We start from the raw sequence: 22,440 nt of genomic DNA, 5'->3' as shown, positions 1-22,440 counted from the left end.
CTGAAATCTGTAATTATAAAGAGAAGCAATATGTTTAATCTTCAATTAAATTGATTGGCTGACTAAGAGAGACTGGTTCTATCAGGCAGGAAATCTGCCACATTTGGAGAGAGATCTTAGTGGGTTGCCTAGAGACTGATGACATATAGTACATTGTGACCATGAACATCTTTTTGTTGCTTCTCCCACACACTAAACTAAAAACCTGCAAACAATAACTGGCATTCAAAGGAAATATTTGTATATTGACATACTAGATCATTTGCCCTCCAAGAAATCTTTGGTCTCATTCAGTTTTTCTTCCGGGCTACTTAAGTAGAAATCCTGCACCCAAACTATTTCACACATACATTATTTTTTGCATGTACAGTTTTTTCCATGGGGTACAAATAATAGTTCCAGCACAGCCAGGGGTGTTTTAAGGCCTTGGTGGGTACTGGTCAAAGAACCCATTGGTGGGCGCCTCTCACCAAACACCCTTCGCAGACAACACACACCCCGACATCTCACCTAAAAATGTTTAAAGTACCCCTGCACAGAGTGTGGCTTTCCTTGTTTACTAACACTGGTAAAATACCTGCCAATCAGCAAGTAGCTGATCATTAGATCAATTTGTAAATCATCTACTGCAAGAAAGAATAATGGAAGCTCTTGATTGTTATGGTTACTGCACGGTTTAGTAAATGAGCTCCAATTCTTTCCTCGGTGTGTTGTTGACTGGTACATTGATCAACACAGTTTTTGGTGAGATGGGTTGTTAACTTGAGTTTACTAAAACTACTGAAATGAAGACTTTTTTGAAAAAGCCCTCTAAATCAATTCACATGTACAAATTGCCTTGGTAACTATCAGTCTGGCAACATAAATCTGAGGCTCCTCATTCTCACTAACACAAAAGTCAATGATTTTCCAAGTTTATAATGTATAAACAATCTGTCATATTCAAAATGAAAATATTCTGGTCTAAGGATTTAGGATATACTGTAAATACATTTCACTCTTAATATCTGGTATGTTAAGATACAGACTTGGCCAGAGCTGGGTCAAAATGCTTTAGCACAATAATCTGAACCGCTCATGATACTGTCACACCACACCTAGGGGGTGTCCAAATGCCAAAAAGTGAGTTACTTTAAAATGCGAATTTTGATTGGGGAAAAAAAAACTAGAATTTTTTGAGATTTATGATACCACGAGGCTGCAAAAAGATAGAACCCGAAAAGCCACCATCTAAGACCTGCTGAGGTTGTATATAAGTCAATGGGAGAGGTCCCTATCCTACTTGGAATTTCTGGGGTCTGCGCTGGATTTAGTCTGAACTATTTCGGGCAAAAATTGGAAAAATTCAGGATTTTCGGGAAAAACCCAGACAAAATCGAACATTTTGTGGAAAAAATCTTACAATTTGGATTTTCGCTCGATTTTTTGATGCTCCGCCCTGCTCCTGATGCAAGATTTTATATCCTAATGAGATGCACTGCCTCTGCTGCACTTTCAAAATGAATTTCTACGTCCTGAACGTGTGGCAGGGGCAGAAATAGATGAGCCTTAATATCTTTATCCTGAAATTGCAGATATTTGGGAACCGTAATTTTCTGTGATTCTCAAATAAAACACATCACTAGTTCAAGAGCAGACATTTTATTCAGCAAGAAAAAAAGCACATCAAATCTTATTTTAACATCTGAATGGAATAATTCAGAAGCTCTGAGTTGCAGATTTTGACAGGTGAAAGAAATCTAGATGATTATAAAGGTCACTGTTTTAGAGCTGACTCTTATTCTTTGATTTCTGCCTCTGTTTGTGGCATATATTGAATACTGTCAAAACAAATTCTTTTTGGCCTCCACAATGTTATATTAGGCGCCTATAAGTAATGACAGGGAGTCTTGGAAGATTTTAGAGATTCTGTCAGCCTTATGTGCTCTTCTGTAAGGGCAACTCCACACACATGTAACTCTCTGAAGCAGAAGGAAAGTAAAAAACCTAAATGTTTGGTAACATGAGGGAGCTTATTGTGAATAAAACAGTAGGGCATAGGAAACCGAATTCTGGTTTGAGGAACTCTGTTCTAAAGTACAGCAGCTTGCTAATTTTATGTCTCCAATACCAATGTATTGGGTATTATAAATAATAACGACTTAAATGTCCTTCCATTCCCAATTTGGTTTTGAGCTGGTAAGCAACATACATTTTCTGTAATTACATTGGCAATTTACACCAAGCTGCATAAACACTGAAGGTGACACATTCAATGGAGTGTCATGGAGTTCCACCAATTGTAAGTCTTGTTTTCCTTCTTTTCTTACTATATACTTTCATTGAAGACCCATCTGTGTTTAAAGGTTCTCTTTAAGCACATCATATCCATTGAGCAGTCTTAAAGGTGCCAGGCAATGGAAAGTAGAGCAAGCTTAGGTGTAAGAGATCCCTGACCACTTAATAGGTACAAAGTTCAAACCACATCTTGTGCCTATGTTGGACCCCTTCACTCTATGCAATTAATGATTTGATGCACACCCAGTTTCTGTCCATGTACAAACACGAAAAACAAAGAAACAGCTAAGAAAGAGGTTAAACATTCCCCTCAAGTGTGTGGACTTCAGACTAAGAAGGTAATTTGCTGAAACGGTTCTATTTGTAATAAACAAGCTGATTTTATGCTATGTTCCTAGCAAAAATGTGCATGCAGTTTTTACACAGTTTTGACTGTACAAAAGAATAGATGCCACCTCTGCCATATCACAAATGTGCAATATACACATTAATACTATTATTTACAAAAAAAAAATTCCAAGTTCATGTGAATGCATTTAAAGAGACTCTAAGGATCATTTAATACATGCAGGGTAGGGTGTAAAGTGCAGACAATGAACGCAATCCACCATGTTTTTGAGAACTCCAAAACAGAGCTCAGAGGCCCATGGATACATCACCTCCTGCGTTCGGCAGTGCTGTATTTATGAGAGGCATGTGGGGAAGGCACATAGAATCCCTCCTGTCTACCTCCTAACTTGCCCCCTAGCTGTCTCCTAAATGCAAATTAAAAAGTAACATGATTTATTTACCAGTAGGTCTTTCCAGCTGACACGAGGTCACCCATTCCGATTAGAAGAAAAGAGGTTCTGCCTAAATATTCGGAAGGGGTTTTTTACAGCGAGAGCTGTGAAGATGTGGAATTCTCTCCCTGAATCAGTTGTACAGGCTGATACATTAGATAGCTTTAAGAAGGGGTTGGATAACTTTTTCGCAAGTAAGGGAATACAGGGTTATGGGAAATAGCTCATGGTCCAAGTTGATCCAGGGACTAGTCCAATTGCCATTTTGGAGTCAGGAAGGAATTTTTTCCCCCTCTGGGGCAAATTGGAGAGGCTTCAGGTGGGTTTTTTTTGCCTTCCTCTGGATCAACTGGCAGATAGGTAGTTAAAAAAGAAAAAAAAAAGGTTGAACTCGATGGACATGTGTCTTTTTTCAACCTTACTTACTATGTTACTATGTTACAGGGGAGATCCTAGCCCCTTTGCCTCCTTAGGTGGCTTGCTGCTGCCACCACCCCCTATCCATGCTCAACATTTTTGGCTCTGGAGGTGGTCCAGGGTGCTAGCACAGAAAAACCACAAAAAATAAAGCTACATGGCTATTTGTAATGCACCCTATTGGGAGGTAACCTGCAGCAAGTTACAGTGTTTTGCTATACTACTACAGGTATGGGACCTGTTATCCAGAATGCTCTGGACCTGGAGTTTTCCAGATAACAGATCTTTCCATAATTTGGATCTTCGTACCTTAAGTATACTACAATATCATGTAAACATTAAATAAACCCAAAAGGCTGGTTTTGCCTTCAATAATGATTAATTACAGTATATCTTAGTCTGGATCACAAGCTAGTGTTTTATTATTATAGAGAACATTGAAATCATTTTTAAAGATTCGGATTATTTGATTAATATGGGTGATAGCCTTTCTGTAATTCATAACTTTCAGGATAACGGGTTTTCGGATAACAGATCCCATACCTGTACAAGTATTAAAAATGTGAGTGTAGTTGGCCATAGCCCTAACTGGTCTATTCTGCTTTAGACAAAGACAAGAAATGGAGGAATCATTATTATTATTATTATTGTATTATTGCATTATTGAAAAACAAGTGGAAGATCTAACTATAAGTAATGTAACTTAAAGTCCATTCTCTTAGGTTAATTAGCATTTTAAGAATGCATTTTAGAGCACTGAAGTAGAGAAAGATAGAAAGCACTTACCAGACAAGATTGATGCCACTGCTGCAATAATGAATGACACAATTACTCCCGGTCCAGCCATTTCTTTAGCAACCATTCCAGAGACAACATACATTCCAGTTCCAACACAACTTCCAACTCCAAGTGAGACCAGATCCAACGTAGTCAGCACCCTAGCCAGTTTAGTTCCATGGACAGAAGTTCCGGCAGTGCCTTCCAGCATTGACTCTACCGGCTTGGTGCGTAAAACCCTTGAACCAAATGCATGCCCAGTGGCTCTCCACGGAATCCTCTGTGGGTCCAGGTAGGGAAGGAACCCACTCATAATTTCAGCAGTGTAGTAAAAATGTTGAGGGTAAGATCAGGTTCCTGCAGGCTCCTCCTAGCATTCAGTTAAATAGTTTATGTTCAATTGTATCACTTGTTTTTATAATTTAATGAAATGCCACATGATTTAAAATCCCTTCTCCCTCTTCAGTTAGTACTTGAAAAACTGTAACAAAAAAAAAACCATGATGACAGAACATAACATATGTACATAACAATACAGAATAAAGGTTTTCAGCTTAGGTTTTTGGGAATGTATTTCTTTAAAAGCAAATTCTATTTTCTCTCCTAAGAATCTTATATAGTGGAATAGATGATGGAGGACCTCCCCCTCTGGAAAGTTTATAAGTCTGTATTACAATTTTGGTATGTCACATTTTATATTGCCTGAATGTCCATCCCCAGTTCACCAGCCAACCAACCACCCAAACCCATAGCCCTCTCCCTTATTGGAATCAAAACTTTAATTCAGCCCCCAACCCATGCTACGTCCTCACCTGCAACTGCTACATGCGCTACAGTGGTACATGTAATAAATACTTGACAATAAAAAAACTGGTGTAAAGAAGTAAAGTTAATAATACTTGGTAATATTTATATTAAATATAATGAATGTTTATTTATACTAGTAAGTAAATAATTGGACCATAAAATGAAAGTTACAATTTTGCACCAAACCCAGTAACCCACAGCAAGCAACCACCAGTCAATTCTGCTTGCTAATTGGTGGCTATGTGTTACTAGTCCTGGTGCTACCTATACATTGTGAGTTATCTGGGGAATTGCTGCTTAGACACAACTGATACAAATCAGAAATAGGAGCCATAAGTAGGTTTGTAAATGTCACATCCATATTTGTGCAACTCTGTTACATGTACCATCGTTTCCATAAGGGTTTCCATTTGGCATCTCAGTAGTACAACTGGGACCAAAAGTGTGCGTGAACTAAACAGAAGGTCTTGATGCAGCAGTCACATAAGCTGAAATATTTTATATTCAAGCATCAGTTGACGGTTTTTAATACAATACTCTGAGAAGAAGAATTCAGATTATTCTCATCCCATTATTGCCAGTTGTAAAAAGTGCTTAGAGGTAACCGAGCGTCTGTGGTTCACAGTCTTACAATTTAGCACTGTATATACAGTAACATATATATTTCTTTTACGTTTCTAAACCTTGTAATAAAGCAGGTTTATATTTTAAAAGCAATTTAGATTTTGAATTAAATGCACAGATTTCAGAGTCTCGAGCAATCTTTGTTTTGCACTTTTCTTAAAAGAGGCATCTTTATCCATAAAAAGTTCCCCAATTTGAAAAATCACACTGAAAAAAGTAAATCTGTCATATGTCAATTAAAATAAATATATAGTGTTGTTCGATAATAATTTTAATTTTAAAGTTATGTTGAGGTGCATATTTTACACTGGAGCAATGAATTTTTCTACATTGTTTATTTTTAATTTTCTTTTTCCTTTGTAAAGCTTGTGTTTTTATAGAATTTATATGTTTGCTTTTCTTACTCATACTGATTTTGTTTACTTTTCTTATCACTCTCACACAGTAAATTAAATCTCCCCAGGGAACATCTTACTAGACTGCCCTAGCCAATAATGTGTGCCTGCATCTATGTGAGATCCAGTAAAGCTGGCCATAGATGTAAAGATTTTTAAAAGATCCAATCGTCATCGTGAGACCACGATTATCGCGAAACGATCGTACGATCATACGAATTGTCCATCAACTAAAAAGACCATTTCAGGCTATATTGCCAGGAAAACAAAGGGGAGCTGCCTGCTTGTCCCTGCAGACATAGATAGATTGCACTGGGACTGATAAAGATTTTCTAACCTGGCCGATAAATTTTCTGACAGATGACGGCCGAAAAATCGTAAGATGTTTCGAAGGATTGGTCAGGCTTTCGCTAAAATCGGTCATTCAGCAAGAGAAATCGTTGCGTCTATGGGGACCTTAACAGGGACTAAAGGTCCCCATAGACGCAAAGATTTCTCTTGCCGAATGAACGATTTTAGCGAAGTACGGCCAATCCTTTGAAATTATCATGCGGTTAGTGGGATTCGAACGATCGTACATCTTACAAATTTTCGGCCGACATCTGTCAGGAAATTGATCGGCCAGGTCAAAAAATCTTTGTCGGTCCCAGTGCAATCTATCTATGTTTGCAGGGCCAAGCAGGCAGCTCCCCTTTGTTTTCCTGGCAAATTGGTCTTTTTAGTTGATGGACAATTCGTACGATCGTACGATCATTCCGAGATAATCGCGGTCTCACAATGACAATCGGATCTTTTAAAAATCTCAACATCTTTGGCCAGCTTAACAAAGGTGTTTCAGGGAAAAGCTATTGCTTGAAGTTCATCTCAAGGCAACTTCAAGCAATTTTTGGAGACCGACGCAAAACATATGAGTACGATTCACATTATTGCCGAGGGGAAAGCTTTATGATGACAAACACTACTAGTAGCAACTACTTGTCATGACAACAAAGAGCTAGAAAGTACCCTGCCATAGACAATACTGAAAACTGCCTCTGCTAAAACACATGTAGAGACAATTATCGGTAACAGGTAGCCTGGTGTATCTTTACCCTATAGGCCAGGGCACACGCTGCTGTTTTGGGTGATTAGTCGGTGATTAGTCGCCCAGCGACAAATCGCTTCTTCTTCAGGTGACTAATCTCCCCGAACTGTCAGTCTTGTGTAAGGATCTGCTGTCACGTCCTTTCCGGCGCAGGCGCAGGCGCGCCCCTAGGGGAACCGATGCGCGTCGGTGCGCAGCGTTGGACGCCGGCGACGGTCGCCGACGCATGGGCGTCAGCGACGGACGCCGATGACGGACGCACTGACGTCAGCTGTGCGACGCCAGCGTGATGACGCCAGTTTGGCGCCAAATAAGCGCTATTTAATCCTAACTTGAACTGTGACTCTTTGCCTGGTTATTAGGTTGTTTGACTGAAACCCTAGCATTGAATTCTACTGATCTTTTGTGTTTGACCTCAGCCTGTTCCCGGATTGCCTATTGCCGCCTGCCTTGATCTTCTTGCCTGACTTCGTTACGACTCTTCGCTGCCTGCCCCGACCTCGGCCTGTCTGACTTCGCTTTGCCTGAACCCTCTGTACTTCGCTTCGGTTAGTCTCATTGGCTACTCGTCACTTCACTTCTCCCTGTTCCACTCCAGGTGGGTTAGTGTTGTGCGAGGCGCTTGTGGGTTCGTACGCTACAAGTTCCGGCTCCTTCCTCGTTGGATCAGACGGTAAGCCTGACAGTATAACCAGGCCATGGATCCAACTGAAGGGGCTTCTCCATTTGCTGTCCTGACGCAACAACTGTCATCTTTAACTCAAGCCGTTCGAGAGCTACAGAGCGGTTACGCCCAGCTTCAGGAACACGTCAGAGCACATCCTCCGGCTGCAACCCCTTCCTCCGATGCAGCATCCTCTTCTTCTGCTCCAGCTGAAGTACAGGTGATCACTTCCGAAATTTCGGAGCCGAAAGTCGCTTTCCCTGAAAAGTTTGCTGGGGACCGGAAGTTATTTCGCAATTTCAGGAGCAGCTGCAAGTTGTTATTTTCGCTTAAACCCCACACCTATCCAAATGAACAGACACGAGTGGGGGTTGTCATTTCCTTCCTGACTGGCGAGCCCCAGACGTGGGCCTTCCGTCTGTTGGATCGGCAAAGTCCTGTTTTGGCCACAGTGGACTCTTTCTTTGATGCCATGGCAGTGGTCTATGATGACCCACACAGAACCTCTACTGCCGAAGCCGCCTTGCATGCCCTGAAGCAAGGTACCCGTCCTGTCGAGGACTACACTCTGGAGTTTCGCCAGTGGGCTGAGGATACGGAATGGAATCCTGCAGCTCTGAAGAACCGCTATCGTCTGGGCCTTTCGGCTGAATTAAAGAATGAGTTGGCCCGTATAGGCATTCCTGACACCTTGGAAGAGCTTATCCTTATATCCATTCAGTTGGATCAAAGACTGAGAGAACGTAGGGAGGAGGAAAAGGCTGAAAAGGCTGGTCTTGTGTCACCTACTTGGCTCTTACCTTCTGCTCCACCTCCGATCCGTATGCCTCCTATGATGTCATCTACGGTCCCTACAGCCACTATCAGTACTGCCCCAGAGCCGATGCAGATTGGAGCCATTAGGTCTGCTTTAACCCCTGAAGAACGTCTCCGACGCCGCAGGCTTAATCTTTGCCTATACTGTGGTCAAGCGGGCCATCTTCTTCGGAATTGTCCGACCCGTCCCTCGGGTAAGGAGACTTATGAAAAAGACTCTAATAGTTGCAACTTTTCTGTGTCTCTACTCACAATTTCTCTATCCTTGCAGTGGGGAGACAAGGTGGTGGATCTCCAGGCAATACTTGATTCCGGGGCAAGTGGGTGCTTCTTGGACCGAGAAGTTGCTCTTCAGTTCCAAATTCCTCTCCAATCCAAGAAGAACCCCATAGCACTTCGTGTGGCGGATGGTTCACTAATCACTTCGGGTCCTGTGGTTCAAGAGACTGCTGCACTTTTTGTTGTAATTAATAAAATTCATGCTGAAGTAATGAATTTTGATGTGGTGACGTCTCCATTATTCCCTATCATTTTAGGGTTACCCTGGCTACAGAGACATAATCCTTTTATCAATTGGGCCACGGGCGGTGTAACATTTTCTTCTGAATTGTGCCTTTCTAAATGTACATTAGAGAATGCGTCTTCTTCAATCAAGGTTTGTTCCCTTTCTCCTTCTTCTGAAATTCATGATCTACTTCCTCTGGCGTATTGGGAATTCTCTGATGTCTTCAACAAGAGAGGGGGCCGATAGGCTTCCACCCCATCGCATTTATGATTGTCCCATTAATCTTCTTCCAGGAGCTCAAATCCCCTTTGGACGTATTTATCCTTTAACTGAGCCTGAACTCTTGGAATTACGCAGTTATTTAGATGAAAATTTAGCCAAGGGATTTATCCGACAATCTTCTTCTCCTGCCGGAGCTGGGATATTCTTTGTTGAAAGAAAGATCGTTCTTTGAGACCGTGTATCGATTATAGAGACTTAAATAAGATCACGGTCAAGAATCGTTACCCTCTTCCTCTTATTCCAGAGTTGTTCCAACGATTTAAGGAGGCCAAGATTTTCTCTAAGCTTGATCTTCGAGGGGCCTATAACTTAGTTAGAATTCGGGAAGGGGACGAATGGAAGACGGCGTTCCGTACCCGTTATGGTCACTTTGAATATCTCGTCATGCCATTCGGACTTTGTAATGCCCCCGCAACGTTCCAGCATTTTGTCAACGATGTCTTTCGAGACTTTCTTGATATTTTCGTCATCATTTATCTGGACGATATTCTAATTTTTTCTAATTCTTTGGAAGAGCATAGATTACATGTGAAGAAAGTTCTTGCCCGCCTCCGTACTCACCAGCTCTATGCCAAGGTCGAGAAATGTGTTTTTGAACAGACATCTGTGGACTTTTTGGGATTTTTTATTTCCCCTTTAGGAAGTCAAATGGATTCTAAGAAGATCTCTGCAATTATTGATTGGCCGATTCCCTCCTCTAAGAAAGCTGTTCAACGCTTCATTGGATTCGCAAACTTTTATAGGAAATTCATTAAGAATTTTTCTCGAATTATTTTACCAATAACGGAACTCACACGTTGTAATCAAAGATTCTCTTGGTCACCAGAGGCTCAGATGGCTTTTGAGAGATTGAAAGAAACTCTTCACGTCGGCTCCAATTCTTCGTCATCCAGACTTGGCTCTTCCATTTACGTTAGAGGTCGATGCCTCGGAAAATGCTGTGGGCGCTGTCTTATCACAGAGGTCTGGGATTCAAGAAGAACTCCATCCAGTTGCTTTCTTTTCACGTAAATTGACTAAATGTGAATGTAACTATGATGTGGCAGATCGTGAATTACTTGCTATTAAACTGGCATTAGAAGAGTGGAGGTATCTCCTCGAAGGGTCCAAACACCCAATTCTCATCGTTACTGATCATAGGAATTTGGAGTACCTGCGTTCCGCCAAGAGACTAAGACCTAGACAAGCAAGATGGGCCCTTTTCTTCATGCGATTTAACTTCCACCTCACCTACCGGCCCGGGTCAAAGAATGTCAAGGCAGATGCTCTTTCCCGCATGTTCTCCTCTGACGATGAGATTCTCTCTTCTCCTGAGACAATTCTAAACTCAAATAACTTTCTTTTATTACAGTCTGTTCTTGTGGATCAAATTAAAGATGCATCTAGAACTGTTTGTGAACCCTCTCTCGTGCCCAAAGAAGGGTTTCTTCTTCACGAAGGGAAAATCTTTGTTCCTGAACAGATGCGGTTGGAGGTTCTTAAGAGCATTCACGATTCTAAACTGGCAGGTCACCCAGGTATTAAGAAGACTATTATTTCTGCTAAAAGACTGTTTTGGTGGCCTGGGATGACTAAGGACTGTTCGAAATTTGTCTCTTCCTGTGAAGTCTGTACCAGGTCCAAGGATTCTCATGTTTGTCCTATTGGCCTCCTGCAACCCCTTCCAGTTCCTTCTCGTCCTTGGGGCTCAGTGTCTATGGACTTTATTTCTGACTTACCACCCTCCTCTGATTGCTCCGCTATTGTTGTTTTCATTGACCGCCTGACCAAGATGGCTCATTTTAAATCCCTGCCTGGACTTCCTTCTGCCCCTGAGACAGCTGATTGTTTTATCAAGGAAGTAGTAAGACTTCATGGCCTTCCAGATGAGGTAGTATCCGATCGTGGTCCACAGTTTACATCTCAATTTTGGAAAGCTTTATGTGGTGCTCTTAAAATTTCTGTGTCACTTTCATCGGCTTTTCATCCTCAAACCAATGGCCAGACGGAGCGAACAAATCAGACTCTTGAGCAGTATCTGAGATGTTACTCATCGTATCTCCAGGATGATTGGGTTAATCTCCTTCCTCTTGCGGAATTTGCCTATAATAATGCCCAACATTCCTCAATCAATCAGTCCCCCTTCTTCGCAAATTACGGTCTACATCCTGTCACCTTCCCTTCTTCCATTGTTTCCGATATTCTTGTTCCTGCAGTCAAGGATCGGTTAAACTTCCTGGCGGATAATTTTTTGAAACTCCAGAGGAACATGAGGAGAGCGCAACAGAATTTCAAGAGCTATGCAGACAAGAAGCGAAGAAGTGATCCAGAGTTTAAGGTGGGGGACCGCGTTTGGTTATCTACTATTAATCTCAAGTTGTCTTGCCCCAGTAAGAAGTTGGGCCAACGGTTCTTGGGTCCTTTTCTTATTACTCGGCAGATTAATCCTGTGGCCTTTCAACTCAAACTCCCAGCTACCTGGCGTATTCATCCAGTTTTTCATTCTGCTCTACTAAAACCAGCCTCCACATTTCACTTTCCTGGCCGTACAACTCCACCTCCTCTTCCTGTTGTTGTGGACGGTCAAGAGGAATTCGAGGTTGAGAAGGTCCTGGATTCCCGTGTTAGGGGCAAGCATCTGCAATATCTGGTCAGTTGGAAGGGCTTTGGTCCGGAAGAGAATTCTTGGGAACCAGTTTCGAACATTCATGCTGCTGAGCTATTGAAGAATTTTCACAAGAGCTACCCTGATAAACCTTCTGCCAGTTGCGTCCTGAGGCCGCTCCTTGACGGGGGGCAATGTAAGGATCTGCTGTCACGTCCTTTCCGGCGCAGGCGCAGGCGCGCCCATCGGGGAACTGATGCGCGTCGGTGCGCAGCGTTGGACGCCGGCGACGGACGCCGGCGCGAAGGCGCCGGCGACGGTCGCCGACGCATGGGCGTCAGCGACGGACGCCGATGACGGACGCACTGACGTCAGCTGTGCAACGCCAGTGTGATGACGCCAGTTTGGCGCCAAATAAGCGCTATTTAATCCTAACTTGAACTGTGACTCTTTGCCTGGTTATTAGGTTGTTTGACTGAAACCCTAGCATTGAATTCTACTGATCTTTTGTGTTTGACCTCAGCCTGTTCCCGGATTGCCTATTGCCGCCTGCCTTGATCTTCTTGCCTGACTTCGTTACGACTCTTCGCTGCCTGCCCCGACCTCGGCCTGTCTGACTTCGCTTTGCCTGAACCCTCTGTACTTCGCTTCGGTTAGTCTCATTGGCTACTCGTCACTTCACTTCTCCCTGTTCCACTCCAGGTGGGTTAGTGTTGTGCGAGGCGCTTGTGGGTTCGTACGCTACAAGTTCCGGCTCCTTCCTCGTTGGATCAGACGGTAAGCCTGACATCTTGCCTGACTGTATGCAGTGAAATTCGCCCTTCATTTACTGCTGTGGAAAGGAATTGTCAGATGGTCCCTAACTGCTCTGCAGGGAAACAATCATACAGGAACAGGGGGAGCCCCCGCCTTACTTCCCAGCCATGCAGAAGTCAAGCAGCTTTGTTTATGATGATCCCTAAGCAGCCCAGACCACACTGAACATGTGCACAGTCTTAGTCTTGCAAAGATGTTTAACAAAATTAAAAGATGGTGACCCCCTGTAGCCACCTTTGAAAGTATAAATTATTTGTTTCATTAGGCTTGTGGTGCAGTAAGTTCATGTTTATGTTTAGTATACAAAATACAGAATTTCTAGCCTTATTCTATTTTAGACTTTACATGCCCTTTAAGGAATCACTGTGCCTGGAGGTGAGTTTGAGCAAACTACCTGCCTCAGTACTAGATTTGGGCAAGGCTGTAGGTTGCCAAGTGATAGGCCAGAACAATAAGCCACTCGAAACCTAGTGCTGAGGTTTGAGCTTATTATGGTGGTTGTCTAATTACTCAAGTTGCCATCCATTTAACTGACAATGTGAAACTGATTAATTTACTGTTGATTACTTCCCTGCTGCTGTTAAACGTTTACTTCTATGTTGTACTTTGGGCAACATCTTTAATGGGCTTTGCTTTAAGCTAACCCTGTATTGTATCAATCTTTGGGCACTCACAAGTGAAATCATATGTGATTTGGCCGTACTGTGCTAATAGGTATTTTTTTATTAAATAAATGCTTACAATAAAGAAACAAACCATAATACAATTCTTAAATGACCATAAAATTAATGACAGGTTAAAATAAGTCCACTTAAGATACCCACCACCAGAAGACTCCCTCCCCATTCCACCCATATGAGGACGGACAACTATCAAAGCCCACCCCTTTGTCCATATTGACCGCCTCCCCTCACCACACCCTCACCAACTCCAACAACACCCAATGGATAGCCAGTTTAAAAGTCTTATCTCTGTCCAATCTGGCTTCCATTCCCCTCCACCAAACCAAAATATCCAGAGCTCACCACAAAAAAAAAAACACAAAAGAATCATGTTCTTGAAATAAAAATATGACAGCAATAATAAAAGAGATTCCTTATAGAAAGAAAACTGCCATGGCTCGATGGCTACAGAGTAAAGCCCCTCCATAATGAATCAGTGTCCCAGGAGTGAGCTGACTCTAAAGATTTTATATACCATAACTCTCCCATGATGGATTTAACAATGCTCTCAGGAGTCACATCTGAACCAAAAGTATAACGACATCGCCCGTGCCATAGATGGTACTTATATACTGTGATCACCAGGTACAGCGTCTCGTGGTCGTGACTGCGCTGTCTGGCTGACACTCCATAGTCCACTTCAGCATAGCCCAGGGTGTGCAGGAGCGGAGCATTTAGAGCTTGGGAGACCTGAGAACGCACCCTCTTTGCCAAGGGACAATGCTGCAGAAAATGCTCCTGGGTCTCCTCCACACCACACCGCCAGGGGCAGTTTCGACAAATACTTGACATTCTCCCTGATTAAGAGCTTTCCCTGAAGGGAGAGCCAGGATAGGTCAAATAGCTTGAGTGGCAGCCTTTTGCTATTGAGGAAGCGCAAGCTCCTGACCAAAAAAGGTAATACCCAGGCCCTGACACTGCCTTCCCACGGAAAATCAGTTCTTTGACCCAGATGCCCAAAGTTAACCTTTAGGAAGATGGTGCCAAAGAAGGCCACTGGACACAACATGTCCAACCCTCCCACTTTTGTCCGCAGGTAAATAATCCCTCTTTTTACATGGTTTAGCCTGTTCCCCCAGAGCATCTGGAAAAATAGGCTGTGGATCCTCGCATAGAAAGCTTCTGGCAAAGGATAAACAAAAGACACATACAGAAGTACAGGGACCAGGTAGGTTTTAATGAGCTTCACCCTTTCCCTATAGGACAGCTTCCACTTTTTCCCATTCACGACATCCAATTTTGACTCCCAATTGAGCCTGGCATTGTCTTCCCTCCCAAATTTGACCCCAAGGATGCTAATCTCTTTGGAGGCATGCTGGAAATCAGGAAGAGAGAAATCTGGCTCCCCGTCCAGAAGACTACTGACTTGTCAGCGCTGACCAGCGATCCAGAGGCCGCTGAGCAACTTTCGATGGCATCAGTCAATAAACTCACCTCCTCAGGACATGAAACAATGACCATAACATCGTCCGCGTAGGCTACCCGCCTCAGGGGCAGGCATGAAGGGGCCTGAAAGCCCTCCAAGTCCAATCGTACTGTGCTAATAGGGTTTAGTAAAATGCTATTCTATATATATAGTATTCACATATAAAAAAGCAGTGGTGGTACACAGTTGTTTTGTTTTTCTAGCACTGAGTGGCATTTACATAATGGTGGTATGTAAAGTAGGTTTTGATCCTAATGTGAATATTAACAGCCTTTCATTATTACTGATCTAGACATTGAGTCATTTCTCTGCTACTTTTCTAGTGTATGGTTTATTTACTTTTTACAAAAGTTATTTTTGATTACCTAAAATCTATATTTCTTGACTTTGTTCCTCAAAATTAATTTCAACATTTTAAGTCAGCTGTGGATTCCCAAGAAAAATGAAAACAGGATTCCATGAAGCGACTAAATGAAACCATTATGACACTGAGAATTTATCACCAGGTCTTGCTTTAGAAGAAAGAACACATTCTCTGAAACAAGTAAATAAGTTATTGATTTGATTTAGAAAAATGTGTTGTCTGAAAACCAATGCCCAATTATATTCTTCCTGGCCTTTTATCTATACACGTCTTCCATAGATTAATGCGTATATGATGAAAAACCTATGCTTTTACACAATTAAAGCAATTAAATATCTAACCTATTCCTTTTGATGTTCTTTAGGTTAAACTTAAAGAAAGGCGTGGTTTATATACTGTATAACCATTTACACTGGGTTGGGGTCCTCACACCATAGGTTAGAGAGGAAAAGAAGCATTTAGTCTTTCTCTGCATTTGCCATCTAAATAGACACATGCTATTGGGCCAATTGGCTAATGATGACTAATTCTCACTTTACTGAAGGGAACAAAAGGCAGTGTTTTAGCTTCACAGAACTAGTGGCAGGTAGAGCAGTTCAGAAGTAGGGATGTAGCGAACGTCGGAAAAAAAGTTCGCGAACATATTCGCGAACTTGCGCAAAAATGCGAGCGGTTCGCGAACGGTTCGCGAACCCCATAGACTTCAATGGGAAGGCGAACTTTAACATCTAGAAAAGACATTTCTGGCCAGAAAAATGATTTTAAAGTTGTTTAAAGGGTGCAACAACCTGGACAGTGGCATGCCAGAGGGGGATCAAGGGCAAAAATGTATCTGAAAAATCTGCCTGTGTGTGCTTGGAAGAGATAGTGTAGGGGGAGAGCTGTTAGTGATTTCAGGGACAGATGATAGTAAGTTTGCTGGCTAGTAATCTGCTTGATACTGCTCTGTATTGGAGGGACAGAAGTCTGCAGGGATTTGAGGGACATTTTAGCTTAGGTAGCTTTGCTGGCTAGTAATCTACTGTTCTCTTTAAACAACTGCCATACGTTGACCTTGTAGGCATTGTTTGCCCAGTTTTTTTGGACGCAGCCACTGAAGCACAGTTGCCATAAAAAATATGCCATATAAATGCTGAAAATAGTAATTTTTCGCCATACGTTGACCTTGTAGACATTGTTTGCCCAGTTTTTTTGGTTGCAGCCACTGAAGCACAGTTGCCAGAAAAAATATGCCATATAAATGCTGAAAATAGTCATTTTTTGCCATACGTTGACCTTGTAGGCATTGTTTGCCCAGTTTTTTTGGTCGCAGCCACTGAAGCACAGTTGCCAGAAAAAATATGCCATATAAATGCTGAAAATAGTAATTTTTTGCCATATACGTTGAGTCAACGTATGGCAAAAAATGACTATTTTCAGCATTTATATGGCATATTTTTTCTGGCCTCTGTGCTTCAGTGGCTGCGGCCAAAAAAACTGGGCAAACAATGCCTACAAGGTCAACGTCGTTGACCTTGTAGGCATTGTTTGCCCAGTTTTTTTGGCCGCAGCCACTGAAGCACAGAGGCCAGAAAAAATATGCCATATAAATGCTGAAAATAGTCATTTTTTTGGTCGCAGCCACTGAAGCACAGTTGCCAGAAAAATTATGCCATATAAATGCTGAAAATATGCATTTTTTTGGTTGCAGCCACTGAAGCACAGAGGCCAGAAAAATTATGCCATATAAATGCTGAAAATATAAATTTTTTTGGTTGCAGCCACTGAAGCACAGAGGCCAGAAAAATTATGCCATATAAATGCTGAAAATATGCATTTTTTTGGTCGCAGCCACTGAAGCACAGTTGCCAGAAAAATTATGCCATATAAATGCTGAAAATATGCATTTTTTTGGTTGCAGCCACTGAAGCACAGAGGCCAGAAAAATTATGCCATATAAATGCTGAAAATATAAATTTTTTTGGTTGCAGCCACTGAAGCACAGAGGCCAGAAAAATTATGCCATATAAATGCAGAAAATATGCATTTTTTTGGTCGCAGCCACTGAAGCACAGTTGCCAGAAAAATTATGCCATATAAATGCTGAAAATATAAATTTTTTTGGTTGCAGCCACTGAAGCACAGAGGCCAGAAAAATTATGCCATATAAATGCTGAAAATAGTCATTTTTTGCCATACGTTGACCTTGTAGACATTGTTTGCCCAGTTTTTTTGGTTGCAGCCACTGAAGCACAGAGGCCAGAAAAAATTAAACCAGTAGGGTTTGCACCCTAGTTTGTAACGGTGGCGGAGGGAGGAGGAGGACGCTAAAGGACAGCTGTGTGTGGAGTCATGAGGCTTGAAGAGAAGGACAGCTGCATAGAAGTCAGAACAAGTCTTCCGGCGTGCAGTAACCCTCCGAGATCCACCCCTCATTCATTTTAATAAAGGTCAGGTAATCGACACTTTTGTGACCTAGGCGAGTTCTCTTCTCAGTTACAATCCCTCCTGCTGCACTGAAGGTCCTTTCTGAGAGCACACTTGAGGCTGGGCAAGACAAGAGGTTCATGGCAAATTGTGACAGCTCTGGCCACAGATCAAGCCTGCGCACCCAGTAGTCCAGGGGTTCATCGCTCCTCAGAGTGTCGATATCTGCAGTTAATGCCAGGTAGTCCGCTACCTGCCGGTCGAGGCGTTCTTTGAGGGTGGATCCAGAAGGGTTGTGGCGCTGCCTTGGACAGAAAAACATTTGCATGTCTGACGTTACAGACTGGCCAAAGGGCTTTGTCCTTGCAGGTGTGCTCGTGGCAGGATTACTGGCACCTCTGCCCCTGGAATGTTGATGAGTTCCTGAAGTGACATCACCCTTAAAAGCATTGTACAACATGTTTTGCAGGCTGGTTTGTAAATGCCGCATCTTTTCGGACTTGTGGTATGTTGGTAACATTTCTGACACTTTATGCTTGTACCGAGGGTCTAGTAGCGTTGCGACCCAGTACAGGTCCTTCTCCTTAAGCCTCTTGATACGGGGGTCCTTCAACAGGCATGACAGCATGAAAGACCCCATTCTCACAAGGTTGGATGCAGAGCTATCCATCTCCGCTTCCTCATTATCAAGGACTGCATCATCCACGGTCTCCTCCCCCCAGCCACGTACAAGACCAGGGGTCCCCAAAAGGTCACCACTAGCCCCCTGGGAAGCCTGCTCCTGTTGGTCCTCCTCCTCCACAAAGCCACCTTCCTCCTCTGACTCCACTTCTGGCACCTCTCCCTGCGTTGCAGCAGGTGCCTGGGTTCGTTCTGGTGATTCCGACCAGAAATCGTGCGCTTCCAGCTCCTCGTCACGCTGGTCTACAGCCTCATCTGTCACTCGTCGCACGGCACGCTCCAGGAAGAAAGCGAAGGGTATTAGGTCGCTGATGGTGCCTTCGGTGCGACTGACCATATTTGTCACCTCTTCAAAAGGTCGCATGAGCCTGCAGGCATCGCGCATAAGCACCCAGTAACGGGGGAAAAAAATCCCCAGCTGTGCAGATCCAGTCCTACCACCCAGTTCAAAAAGGTACTCGTTGACGGCCCTTTGTTGTTGCAGCAGACGTTCCAACATAAGGAGCGTTGAATTCCAGCGAGTCTGGCTGTCAGAAATCAAACGCCTGACTGGCATGTTGTAGCGCTGCTGAATGTCAGCAAGGCGTGCCATGGCTGTGTAGGAACGTCTGAAATGGGCCGACACCTTTCTGGACTGGGTGAGAACGTCCTGGAATCCTGGGTACTTGGAGACAAAACGTTGGACTATTAAATTTAACACATGTGCCATGCAGGGCACATGTGTTAAATTGCCTAGTCTCAACGCTGCCAACAGATTGCTTCCATTGTCACACACCACTTTTCCGATCTGCAGTTGGTGTGGGGTCAGCCACCGATCGGCCTGTGACTGCAGAGATGACAGGAGTACAGATCCGGTATGGTTTTTGCTTTCCAGGCACGTCATCCCCAAGACAGCGTGACAACGGCGTACCTGGCACGTCGAATAGCCTAGGGGGAGCTGGGGGTGCACAGGTGTGGAGGAGGAGAAGGAGGACCCAGCAGCAGAGTAAGAAGAAGAAGAAGACGAGGTAGAGAGCGATGGAGGAGTAGAGGTGGTGGCAGAACCGCGTGCAATCCGTGGCGGTGACACCAACTCCACTGTTGTTGTTGAGCTACCCATTCCCTGCTTCCCAGCCATTACCAAGTTCACCCAGTGGGCAGTGTAGGTGACATACCTGCCCTGACCATGCTTGGAGGACCATGCGTCAGTAGTCATATGGACCTTTGGCCCAACACTAAGTGACAGAGATGCGGTAACTTGGCTCTGCACATGTTGGTACAGGTGTGGTATTCCCTTTTTAGAAAAAAAATTGCGGCTGGGTACCTTCCACTGCGGTGTCCCAATTGCTACAAATTTGCGGAAGGCCTCAGAGTCCACCAGCTGGTATGGTAAAAGCTGGCGGGCTAAGAGTGCAGACAAGCCAGCTGTCAGACGCCGGGCAAGGGGTGACAGTCAGACATTGGCTTCTTACGCTCAAACATGGCCTTCACAGAAACTTGGCTGGTGGCAGATGACTGGAATGGGAACAGGTGGTCAAGGTGGAAGGCGGAGTGGAGGGTGGTTCAGACGGGTCAAGGAGAGCAGAGGTAGAGCAGTAAGATGCTGGACCAGAAGGAGTGTGGCTTTTAGTTTGCCTGTTGCCTTTGAGGTGTTGCTCCCAAAGTGCTTTGTGCTTGCCGCTCATGTGCCTTCGCATAGAAGTTGTACCTATGTGGCTGTTGGGCTTACCAAGGCTCAGTTTCTGACTGCACTCATTGCAAATTACAATGCTTTTGTCAGAGGCACACACATTAAAAAAATCCCACACTGCTGACTTTTTGGAAGTGTGCGATCTGGCGGTAACAGTAGAAGTTGGCGGCATTGGCGGCAATGGCGGGTGCGTTGGCCGGCTGAACACAGGTGCCGATACATGTTGTTGCCCTACTGATCCCTGCGGGCTGTCCTCCCTGCTTCTTCTAAGTCTTATTCTCCTACTGCCTCTCTGACTCTCCGTCTCTCCATCTGAACTACCCTCCTCTTGCTCTCTTCTACTAGGCACCCACAAAACATCAATCTCCTCATCATCATTCTCCTCAGATGCATCAATTTCTTCTGACACATCACAGAAGGAAGCAGCAGCGGGGACCTCCTCCTCATCACTCATTATGTCCATCTCTATCGTGTTCTCTGCCAGAATTAAATCTGGTGTAAGGTCCTCATCTCCTTCATCTTCTTCTGGCAATAATGGTTGCGCATTACTCAGTTCAAGAAACTCATGGGAAAATAACTCCTCTGACCCCAGTGAAGAAGGGGCACCGGTGGTGGAGGAAGTGTTACGTGGGGTGGCCATAGCAGTGGAGGATGAGGAGGATGTTGTGGTAAAGTTAGAAACGGTAGAGGATGGGGTGTGCTGTGTAAGCCAGTCAACTACCTCTTCAGCATTTTGGGAGTTCAGGGTCATTGGCTTTTTAAAACTGGGCAATTTGCTAGGGCCACAGGATTGCATAGCAGCACGGCCCCTAGCACGGCCTCTGCGTGGCGGCCTGCCTTTGCCTGGCATTATTTTTAAAAAAAACAACAACAAACAACAAAAACTCAGTTGGTTTTTCTGGAAACGATAATACACACAGCTAGATGGCGGGTTGAAGAAAACAGTGTGCAAATAATGCCTACAAGGTCAACGTATACACTACTACAGCAGTGGATACGGATTACGTAAAATATATGAATGCTGCTTGAAAAAAAGTAACTCAAGTGGTTTTTCTAGAGACGATAATATTATCAATATTTAGACAAAATGTGAACAAGCTCACACAGCTAGATGGCGGGTTGAAGAAAACAGTGTGCAAATAATGCCTACAAGGTCAACGTATACACTACTACAGCGGTGGATACGGATTACGTAAAATATATGAATGCTGCTTGAAAAAAAGCAACTCAAGTGGTTTTTCTAGAGACGATAATATTATCAATATTTAGACAAAATGTGAACAAGCTCACACAGCTAGATGGCGGGTTGAAGAAAACAGTGTGCAAATAATGCCTACAAGGTCAACGTATACACTACTACAGCGGTGGATACGGATTACGTAAAATATATTATGGCTGCTTGAAAAAAGTCACTCCGGTGTTTTTTCTGGAGACGGTAATATTATGGATATTTAGACAGAATGTGAACAAGGTCACACAGCTAGATGGCGGGTTGAAGAAAACAGTGTGCAAATAATGCCTACAAGGTCAACGTATACACTACTACAGCGGTGGATACGGATTACGTAAAATATATGAATGCTGCTTGAAAAAAGTCACTCCGGTGTTTTTTCTGGAGACGGTAATATTATGGATATTTAGACAGAATGTGAACAAGGTCACACAGCTAGATGGCGGGTTGAAGAAAACAGTGTGCAAATAATGCCTACAAGGTCAACGTATACACTACTACAGCGGTGGATACGGATTACGTAAAATATATTATGGCTGCTTGAAAAAAGTCACTCCGGTGTTTTTTCTGGAGACGGTAATATTATGGATATTTAGACAGAATGTGAACAAGGTCACACAGCTAGATGGCGGGTTGAAGAAAACAGTGTGCAAATAATGCCTACAAGGTCAACGTATACACTACTACAGCGGTGGATACGGATTACGTAAAATATATGAATGCTGCTTGAAAAAAGTCACTCCGGTGTTTTTTCTGGAGACGGTAATATTATGGATATTTAGACAGAATGTGAACAAGGTCACACAGCTAGATGGCGGGTTGAAGAAAACAGTGTGCAAATAATGCCTACAAGGTCAACGTATACACTACTACAGCGGTGGATACGGATTACGTAAAATATATGAATGCTGCTTGAAAAAGTCACTCCGGTGTTTTTTCTGGAGACGGTAATATTATGGATATTTAGACAGAATGTGAACAAGGTCACACAGCTAGATGGCGGGTTGAAGAAAACAGTGTGCAAATAATGCCTACAGGGCAAATAATGCCTAAAAGGTCAACTTATACACTACTACAGCGGTAGTAAAATAAAAAAAAGTAAAATAAAAAA

General features: G+C 43.3%; 1 protein-coding gene across 1 annotated transcript in view; it reads right to left on the bottom strand.

Moving 5' to 3' along the window:
- The window catches only part of slc7a14.S (solute carrier family 7 member 14 S homeolog), a 56,960-nt gene that overhangs the window by 21,594 nt on the left and 12,926 nt on the right, over positions 1–22,440 (bottom strand). The window contains exon 2 of the mRNA XM_018242233.2: positions 4,263–4,734. Coding sequence (XP_018097722.1) covers positions 4,263–4,566 — 304 coding nt within the window. The 5' untranslated portion in view covers positions 4,567–4,734. The remainder of the gene's footprint in view (positions 1–4,262; positions 4,735–22,440) is intronic.

Source organism: Xenopus laevis, chromosome 5S (assembly GCF_017654675.1).
Source record: "Xenopus laevis strain J_2021 chromosome 5S, Xenopus_laevis_v10.1, whole genome shotgun sequence".
Classification (NCBI taxonomy): Eukaryota; Metazoa; Chordata; class Amphibia; order Anura; family Pipidae; genus Xenopus; species Xenopus laevis.
Note: the sequence above shows the minus strand (reverse complement) of the source record. Positions and strands in the feature narration are given on the sequence as shown.